The sequence below is a fragment of the Nelusetta ayraudi genome, unplaced genomic scaffold, assembly GCF_046127955.1.
Source record: "Nelusetta ayraudi isolate G7.1 ecotype Tasmania unplaced genomic scaffold, CSIRO-AGI_Nayr_v1 ptg000052l, whole genome shotgun sequence".
NCBI classification, from domain to species: Eukaryota; Metazoa; Chordata; class Actinopteri; order Tetraodontiformes; family Monacanthidae; genus Nelusetta; species Nelusetta ayraudi.
Window position 1 is genome coordinate 8,030,179 of NW_027466102.1, and position 9,822 is coordinate 8,040,000.

Genomic DNA, 9,822 nt, shown 5'->3' on the forward strand with positions numbered 1-9,822 from the left:
CTTATGGTCCTAATCATCTTCCGTAGTTGCACCTGTGTCTTGTTTCGCTGATTAGTTGAGCCCTGCCCGAGTGTTTTCCGGGTTGGCAGATTGGTTTAGTTTCCCCCGTGGGCAAGCTTTCCAGTGTTCAGAGGGGTTCTCTTCCAGGGTTTAACCATTCACCAGAATTACCCTGTCTTTGCCCGAATCCCTGGCTGTCATTCGATCTGGCGTGCACTGCCTTCTCCTTGTTTTTGGGTGAAACTCAACCTTCCGCCTGATTCTATTCCCTTATGTGCGTGGGTCCACCTGCCCATTACAGTTTTTCATTTCAATTGATTCAAAGTGTTCAGCATAATAATAAAAAGAAAAACGGGCTGTTTCAAATGGTGCAAAAAGTTCGTCACCCCTGGTGGACCCAGTCGGTACTGCAGGGCCATGTGACCCGGCTTGCTCTCTATTTAAATTCGGGGAAAGGCCGCAGCTCGGGCATGCTTTCAGTAAACTCTGGCCTAGCCGCTGCCCGTGTGGCTTTGTTTCTCACGGTTTTGTCATTTCAGCTTTGGGGCCCCTGCGAGGTGCGTCGATCACATGCTCCTGTGTGGTCGGACCACTTGTAGAGCTCCCACGTCACTCTCTTTCGCATTTGATCTCAGTGCTGAGTCATTACGGCGCTCGGAGGACTGTGAGATGAGTGCACTTGTGTTGCGTAAGCGGGGTCGCTTTCCATTCAGGTACATTTAAAAAGAAAAAGATCCCTCAAGCCACGACTGGTGACTGCAACGTGCTTCGTTCCCTCTGTGTGCTGAAGTTTTCAGACATTGATTGGCTTGCAAAAACTGGATCGTATATGATTTGGAATTTGGAGCTTAAGACTTGTGAATCGATTAAAAAAAAAAAAAAAAAGTTAAGGGTTTGAAGGGGGATATTTGAGACATTAAGGCTGCATATGTGAGATTCACACCGACCTAATAAAGACTTTATTCGTGCAGTCCTGAGAAGAGAAGAGTTGCTTTCATTGGCTGGGACCGGGAAATTGTCCTGACCAAACCCACCAATGGCAGCTTAGAAACATCCCCAACCGCCTCATGATTGGAAGCATTTCCGGTCAGGGACGCAGAGAAAACATTTTATTTGTTGGCTTCAACTGCCTCTGCTCTTCGTCCAGACTAAGGTGGACGCTGAGGTTAAAAGCTCTGTGGAATCGGTGGACCAAAAAAAAAAAAAAAATGTTGCGTTGCTTCCTTTGAAGTGAGCCCTTATTGGAATCGTGCTCATCGCTTCCATCAAGAATCAAAAATGAGTCACGAACAACCCGTTACTCAATTCAATACCTTTTGCTCTTTTTTTTTCTTCTTTTTTTTTGGTTCAGTATTTAGTTCAAGCTGACAAGTTTGCCGTTCTCTTCGACTAGAATTCCCCATTCTGATTTGACCCTGGATGAGAAAGCACACTGGCCTTCGTCAAAACGCCCAAGAAATGAAGTCGTTTTCGATTTCCTTTTTTTTTTCTTCTTTTTTTTCTTTTTTTTACAGCTGTTCAATACATGAACATTTTTTTTATTTTTTTAAAGAAAAATAAACCAACAGACAAACAAAGGTCAGCAAGGTAGCAGAAACTAGAACGCGGGGACGAGCAGCCCATCAATAATGCAGGTGGCTTGGCATTTCCTGTGTTGCGCGGAGTGAGGAAACAGCGGAGCTCAGCCCGGCAACCACGGGCAGAGCCTGGCGGTTGAAGCGCTTGCAACACGAGGAGGAATGAGAAGAAGAAGAGGAGGGGGGGGGGGGGGGGCGTCAACGGCTGAAGGGGGGTGGGGGTGGGGAGGGTCGGATTCACAGATGTTGAATCCTTCCTGCGTTGCTGCTTCTGCGTCATCAGGTAGTAGACTTGTCCGGCAGCGCCGCCCACAGTGACATGAATAATTGAACAGGGTATTTCCGCAACAAAAAAAAGAGAAAAAAGAAGGTGTGGTTTAAGTGGCTCTTCACCACAAGTGGAGCTCCTTCCTTTTGTCACGCAAACAGTGATTCGCCAGTAGATGAGCATCGTCGAGCGAGCGGTCTTTACCGTCATCTCTCCGTCCCGGGAGGTTGCGGCCCAGCGAAGGAGGAGGTTAACAGAGGGGAGGTGCAGCAGCAGGAGGAGGAGGAGAGACATAAAAAGTCCACCAGTGACGAGCGGCGGCAGATGATTGCAGACGGCGGCGGCTCCGGGATGGACCTAAGTTTCCTTCACGCCGTGGAGATGGAGAGAGTCCTGGAGGTTCTCCAGAGGGACAAAGTGCTGCGAAGCATCGAGGAGAACAGGATAAGGTTGGCCTCCTTCCTCCGCACTCGTTCTGATCCCACTGCTTTTAGGAATTGAATTCCCCACAAGCATGTCGAAGTTGATTAAGAACTACTGGCTCATGTTAGAAACTGTGACAATCATAAAAGCCAGACCTTCTCCCATCGGTACCCTGTGCATCTTTTCTATTTTGTGTCTGGATTTTTAACCTTTGTCATTCTGGACTTTTTGGTGTGTAAGAGTTCAACCTGTTTGATACATTTCTAATGGTGTATTGTCTGTATGCTTTTTGTGATTTATTTATTTGGATCCCCCTTTAGTCATTACCAGCGGCAGTAACTACTCTTCCCGGGGTCCACACAGTAAAATACAATGCGAAGCAAGCGTCCAATTAAAATCCAAGACCAAAACAAAAAAAGATGAAAAAAAACACGACAAACAAACAACGACACGGTTGCAATAACAGCCACAGCCGATTCAATACTCTTTCGAAACAGATCACAATAGTAATATTGAAATCGTAAAAATTGGGCGATGTTGCATGAAGAGAGATCTGGTGTTCTGTTCCATCAGGCACTTCCTTACATTCTTTTTAAAAGCCGTCTTACTTGTTAATAAATGTGTTCTATCTGGCGGCCAAACTATTCCATATTTTCATGCCTCTGTATTCAACGGCACGTTGCCTTGCGTTGGATTTGGGCATCGGGAGTGTAAAACCAGCTTTTGATGCAATGCCTCGTATTAAAGTCATGAACATCACTGCCGTATGAAAACTGATGGTGCGGGACATTTGGAATCTTGGACAGTGATACCTGCCTTAACACAACGCAACCAGCAACTGTGCTAACTCCTCCTAATTTATATTGATGCTTTTTGCTAATATGCTGGTGACTTTGCGCTGTGCTAATCCCAAAAAGTACAAGTAAAGGTTTTGACTTGCAGGCTGGATATCAACATTTCCCCCTCTTGCTCATTTCACTTCAGGAGGATGAAGCTGGAGCTCCAGGAGCTGCGGAGGAGAGGCGCCAAGAGCGCCACCCGGCAGTACGGCGAGCGCACCTGCGCCCGCTGCCAGAGGCCGCTGGGCAAGCTTTGGAACTCGGGCGCCGTGTGCCACGGCTGCAGCCACCGCATCTGCAGCCGCTGCCGCGTGGGCGTGTCGGCGGCCGAGTGGCAGTGCACCGTCTGCTACGCCTACAGGTGCAGTAACAAAATAAAGATGGTTTAAAAAAAAATAAATAAATAAAAGTTGAGTAATTGTAAGCAGCGTTGTTCGAAGAGTGGCTTGACCGATGGAGAAAGACGAATCCGGCTCAGTGTTGCAAATCCGCAGCGCTCTGGTTGCGTTACGACAAGTTTCACTTTTCTGGTTCTGTTTTCGGTGACCGCTGTCAGGTCAATGGGATTTTTTTTATATCTATATATATATATATTTTTTCATTCAAAAAAAAAAGAAAAGAAACCGCTCTTCACACCTGCCTTCACAGCACAGGATTTCCGGCGACTGTCGAAAACCACTTAGAGTTAAAAATATCTTGTGGGAACCGAGAGACAAATGGGTCAAAGTGAGAGTGAATTACAAAAAAAATTTTTTAAAAAATCTTTGATTTATTTCAACTCATTTTCTGTGTCAGTTCTTGCCTTTGAAGACGCTCCCACGTGAAGAACTCGTTGAAAATTGTCGTCTTTTTTTTCCCTCTTGCTGCTGCGCCTGCAGGCAGGTGAAGATCCACTCAGGAGAGTGGTTCATCGAGCAGAGGGCGCGCAAATTCCCAGTCACCACAGGTCAGAGTTCAACCCGTTCCTTCTTCTCTTCTTCTTCAAAAAACAAACAAACAACTGTCACGCTTAATTATTAATGTTGAGTTTATGTGCGACGTCGCTGCGGCCAGTGTGGGCTTTAAAAAGGCTTCAATAATTCAGTGTCGCCAGTGCGGTGGAAGACGCTGGCGCTGAGTGGCTCTTGCGTCGTCGTCGGCGTTGAACGCGTAAAGATCTCAAGGTTCTTTTACTCGCTCTCAGGTGTCAGCCCGGCTGAGAAGCTGTAAACATAGGTGTTAAGCAACAAGTACGTACTGATACTTCAGAAGTATTTTCTTTTCTTTTCTTTTTTTACTTTTACCCCCTACATTCGTACGCAAATATCGCAAATATGTGCGTTCTTCGTGTTGCGTTGGGAAAAACGTGCTGTGTTTAGAAGATGGCGTTGAAAGTAGTTCACTCAACCATGTGTTGTAAATGTCATTGCCTGAAGTAGAGCTATTTCAACTGTGGATCATATTTTAGAGGGAGATTACTTCAGAATATCTCGGCTTTGCAGTCACCGTTCAGTCCGTTTTCAGTACAGAGGAAAACAAAAATGTAGAAAATAAAATTGCTTATTGTTGTTTAAAGTGCAAACATTCAATAATGGCTGACTGAGAAAAACATTTGGACTTTTACTTGAGTAAAGGAGTTGAATCAGTACTTGAGTACCTGAGTATTTTTTTTTTTTTTTTCGTACAGAATGCGAACACCTTTGCCACCTGTGGGTGGCTATGAAGTAGCGCCACCCGGTGATCGTGCGCGTGTGAACGTCCGGCTCCCACGCTCGTCACTCACAATGTTTGATTTTCCCTTCACAGACAAATACGAAACCGTTGGCGAGAAACTCTTAACGGCCCATGTGTTGAGGTGAGAGGAAACTTTTGCTCACTCACTCACTCACTCACTCACTCAGACAGAATATTGACCTACAAGTATATGAAGTCAAATGAATGAGCTGGATTCTGGTTTCCCACCCCCCACCCCCCACCCCAAGTCACATCGCGGTGGTTCCTCCCACTCCTCCGCCCAACCTGGACCGCGTCTTCCTGAGCCGATCCGGGGTGAATGACAAACGCCTGTCGTGTTGCCAGAAATATTCGCCAGGTCAAAAGTGCTAAACCGCCGCCGCCGTCTCTCAACCCCCCGCAGGACTTCAAAGGTGCGGACACGTTCCACAAGTCGGTGGAAAATCTCCTGACGTCCTTCGGCGGCCGACTCAACAGTAGGTTGTCTTTTTTTAATACCGGACATCAAACTGTCATTTTCGAATCAGCTGATGACTTCTCATCTCTGTGAGCGGACGTCGCCTCACAATTAGAAGCGAGGGCTTTTTTTTTTTTCTTCTTCTTCTTCTTCATTGGGTGTAGTCTCGCGAGCCCCGGGGCGCAACGCAACGGCAGAAACCGCAAGGAGGAAGCGTCTGAAGCAAAGCTGCGCGCGCGTCTTTGCGCAACTGCCCCTCGCGTTCCCACTCAGAACAGCGAGAGGTGTTGAAAATGAGGGAAGAGAAGCGCTCCTCAATTCAAACACTGACAAAGGCAATTTCGCCACTCAACGCGCGCGAAAGAGCGGCTACGCGGCGCCGCGCACAAAGTTCGCCCTCGTCGGGAGAAGCTTGTTTGGTTGCGCGACCCCAAACTCGCACCGCGTCGTCGTCGACGACGATGCTGCTCATTCGTACTGCAGACCATAATGCAGCCTGCAGGGAGCCAGTTTGTTTTGAGGAAGTGGAGTGAAATGATGGATGAGATACCATCATCAGTAGGGACTGAGCCTCAGCGACAGACCAGCTCTGGAACAGAGCGTGTCATCGCCAGGACCAAGAGCTCAATTGAAATTGTATTTAGTAGTCGTAGTAGCAGTAGTAGTAGTAGCAGTAGTAGTAGTATTTACACTTTACTGTTCTCATGTGGTTTCGCAGCCAAATTAAATTTTAAACTCACCAAATGCAGTATGTTTTTTCCCAATTTTCTGACATGTTGAGAATTGCACCAGTTATCCTCATGCTAAACTATGATAGAACAGCTTTTTCGAGTTTTGACCTAATTAAAGTATTTCTTTTATTATTTTTTCTTTCCGATTTTTGGTCATGTTGGTATTTTTGCTTGGAACGGCTCGGTCTCGTGCTAAGCTACGCGAGGACGTTGCGTTTTTGGGGGCGGACTAAAAGTGAGATGGAGCTGTTCCAAGCAAAATCCCAACATGTCCAAAAATCTGAAAGAAACAACATACTACAGTACATATTTTTTTATTTTTAGGGACACAAAAACACTTTAATCAGCCCAAAAACGCACCAAATCCACCTTCTTGGCATAGCTTAGCACAAGACGGAGCTGGTCCAATCAAAATCTCAACCGAAAATCAGAAATTACATGCTATAGTTTATTTATTTATTTTTAGAACAAAAAATGTTTTGTTGTTTTGTTTGTTTTTAAACTGCTTTAACAACTCGTCAGGTGTTGACGGGCCACGGCAGACTCAGTCCCTTGAACGCTGCGTCGTCGTTGTTATTACACACAGTATGCATTATATGTTCCATTTCCCAGACACTCATCCAGCGACACTTTATGAAGACGATCAGATCAAAGGCTGTGTGCTGTGCGTCAACGTCCCTCCCTTTTGTGACTTTGTGAAAGCGTCTCGCCTCTTCCCCCCCCACTGCAACGCAGGGACGTCCACCTCTCAGACTGACGTGAGGGACGGCCTGCTGAACGTCCTGGGCGGCAGGAGAAGCTCCGACGTCTTCGGCGGCGGCCCCAAGAGCCTCTCCGACACCGACATCAACAAAGCCAGCAAGGTCACTGAGCATTTTGAAAAGCGTTGCGTAGACCAACCTCTTTTTATTTCAGAAGGGAATAGAACAGAATAGAGGGCGTTTATTAATCCCACAGTGGGGAAATTGGCAGAATTACAGCAAAGTGTGTTGCGCAAAACAATGAAAAAAGGGAGAAAAAAAACCAAGCTATTTACATCTTATGGACAGTTGGATTTTCAGCTATCTGCATAGTGACATAAATGTTACATTTATGCCAATGGCATCTGAAAAGCAGTACAGCAACAGAAACCTTTCTTCTTCTTCTTCTTCTTCTTCTTCTTCTTCTTCTTCTTTTTGATTTGCAGCTCTATAAAGGTCCCAGCCTTCCCAACCTTTTCAAGAAGAGCAAAGACAGCGACCTGGACGGCTCGTCCACTGGGCCAGAGGAAGAAACCTCCTTTGGTTCGGAGTACTCTGGAGGAAAGAGGGTGCGTGACAGACGGCCCGGTCCCTCGGAACGCCTGCCTCGTTCCTCCCTGAGCGCGAAGCAAGCAGCGGAAAACATTTTTATTTTTTTTTCTCTCAATCGTCTCCTCAGGGCAGCAACAGCAGCACCAGCACCGAGTTTGCCTTCTTCGACGGCGTGTCCGGAGAGCTGGAGCTCTGCCTGACCTACAGCAGCAGCGCCTCCTGCCTGGAGATCACCGTGGGCGCCTGCAGGAACCTCTCCTCCCGAGGCCCGAAGAGGAAGAAGTGTCACCCGTAAGGAGGTCGCACCCCTGAACCCCGAGCCAACTTGACCTGCGCCCCTTCTCTGACTCCGGCCCGCGTCTCGCCACTCTTCAGATACATCAAGCTGTGCGTGCTGCCGGAGAAGAGCGCCAAGATGAAGACGGCGGTCAAGAGGAACACAACGGATCCGGTTTTTAATGAAGTCCTAAAGGTGATTTCCCCGCCCCAGAGTTCAACTTCCCTGTGGCGCTGGGCTGAGAGCGTTGGGCTAATAACTGCTCTGGTTTCACCGCAGTATCAAGTAGAGCGCCATCTGCTGTTTGGAAAGAGGCTGCAGGTCACCGTGTGGCATTCAGGAACCCTGAGAAGGAAGGTGTTCCTGGGGCAGGTCCTCATCCCCCTGGACGGCTGGAGGTTCGAGGAGGAGACCCCCGAGCACTTCAACTGGTACCCACTTTGTCCAAAGGTGAATGAGGATGCTCTCACTTTCCAGCTGTGAGCTGCAGAGAGATTTGCATGTGGTGGTTGCACACACCGAAACTGAACCTGATACCTGAACTGGACAAACACACGTCCGCACTGCATACATATCAAGTGTGTGTGTGTGTGTGTGTGTGTGTGTGTGTGTGTGTGTGTGTGTGTGTGTGTGTGTGTGTGGAGATATATATCTATAGATAGATATACAATGTTGATGTTGTTTGATATATACGCAGCCTCGGCATCACATTTCTGTCACAAAGTGATTTTAAACGTCTTCAAGAGTATTTGAACGCTTTAAACGTTGTCCTTTTAAGCCAAAATAAACTTTCCTTGTCCTTGCCATTAGACTGAATATCCAGACGGGGGCGCTGTGGACCAGGATTGAAGAGTCAAAGCGCCGCCGCTGCTTAAAAGCACCTGGTGAGTTCCTGCTGCTGTGATGGCAGTAGTGCGAGGAAAAACAGCGCATGCAACTGTCTGTCTGTCTGTCTAAGAACACGGACTTACAGCAAAACACATGAATGTTTTTTAGTTTTTTTTAAATGAAGAATACAAAATAAAATAGCTTGAATCAAAACACAAAACTGCAAATTTAAAGGCAAAATGTTTTTTTTGTTTTATTTATTCATTTATTTATTTATTTATTTAAAAAGGGACAGAGCATATTGATGAACATGTCCATGTAAATATGCTCTAATTAGCCAAAGGCTTCAACAGTTTCAAGACAATCGGCAGGTCATGGATATTAGTTCACCACTAGGGGTCAGAAGAACATAGTTTTAGCAACTGCTTGACGTCACTGTTGCAGAGATTATTAATATTAAGACGCGTGAAAACAAGCGACTGACACCTTTCCCTTAATGCAAACACTGGCCGGAAGGCCTGCGTCAGAGTGTAAATCTCTCACAGTTGCTGTGTGTGTGTGTGTGTGTGTGTGTGTGTGTGCGCGCGCGCCCTGCTAGGTGTGCTGTGTGTGTCTGTGAATTAATTCTGCAAAGTGGGGAGTGTTCAACTTCGTGTGTGTTGCATTTAGGTGTCCGATCGTCATCCAGGCGGTGCCAGCTTCTCTCGGCGAGGCCGCTCGTCACATCCTTAATGAGTCATCCGCCGGCGGCCGAGTCGCTGTCGCATTGAGAGGCTTGTGAATGTTTGACATTGTAGCGCAACCTCACCGCGTCCGACACCCACGACACGCCAAACAATTGAAGGCAACGGGCAGTGGCGACGTCGTGCAGACAGTCACCATGGAACTGTACGTACACACACAAAAAAAAACATTGTAATTGTATTATTATTTTAACTTGTATATATTTCGTTCAGTCATGGCAGCCTCTTGCACTTTCCTATTTTATTATGTGTATTGTGTATATATGGTGGGATCTGGGATCCGTTCAAGACCCACTGACCAACGCAGGTCCCGTCAGTGCTTCCGCCAAATTGGCACATTTAGTTTGTAACAGCATGGTTGTGACCTTTGACCTGGATTACAGTATTACTGCTTTCACTTTTTTTTTGTTTTGTTTTTGTGGATCACGTTGTAACTTTATTCTGAGAAGTAAGATACAAATGAATAAATCCCACGACTTGACTTGAGGCTGCACTCTTTTTTTTTTGCCACCTCCAATGAGGCCTCTTGTGTCTGCGTGCGTGTGCAGCATGTGAACGGCACGTTCTCGTCTTCTTCACTCTCTCAGTGCCTTGCAGAAAACACTAAACGCGCATACTTTGAACAAAAACAGAAGCTTCAGAAGGTTTTTCAATTAACAGCAGCTTGTTTTCAT

The 9,822-nt window shown here is 46.7% G+C and overlaps 1 protein-coding gene across 1 annotated transcript; it reads left to right on the forward strand.

The window, feature by feature from the left end:
- The first annotated feature begins 1,842 nt into the window (after nucleotides 1-1,842).
- Nucleotides 1,843-9,629, forward strand: sytl3 (synaptotagmin-like 3). Its single transcript, XM_076037594.1, has 13 exons — nucleotides 1,843-2,294; nucleotides 3,253-3,468; nucleotides 3,986-4,053; nucleotides 4,893-4,941; nucleotides 5,069-5,135; nucleotides 5,224-5,296; nucleotides 6,744-6,871; nucleotides 7,195-7,317; nucleotides 7,428-7,591; nucleotides 7,676-7,772; nucleotides 7,857-8,027; nucleotides 8,388-8,461; nucleotides 9,075-9,629. Exons 1-12 carry the CDS (start codon nucleotides 2,170-2,172, stop codon nucleotides 8,424-8,426), a joined length of 1,320 nt encoding a protein of 439 aa, XP_075893709.1. The 5' UTR covers nucleotides 1,843-2,169; the 3' UTR covers nucleotides 8,427-8,461; nucleotides 9,075-9,629.
- Nucleotides 9,630-9,822: the final 193 nt, after the last annotated feature.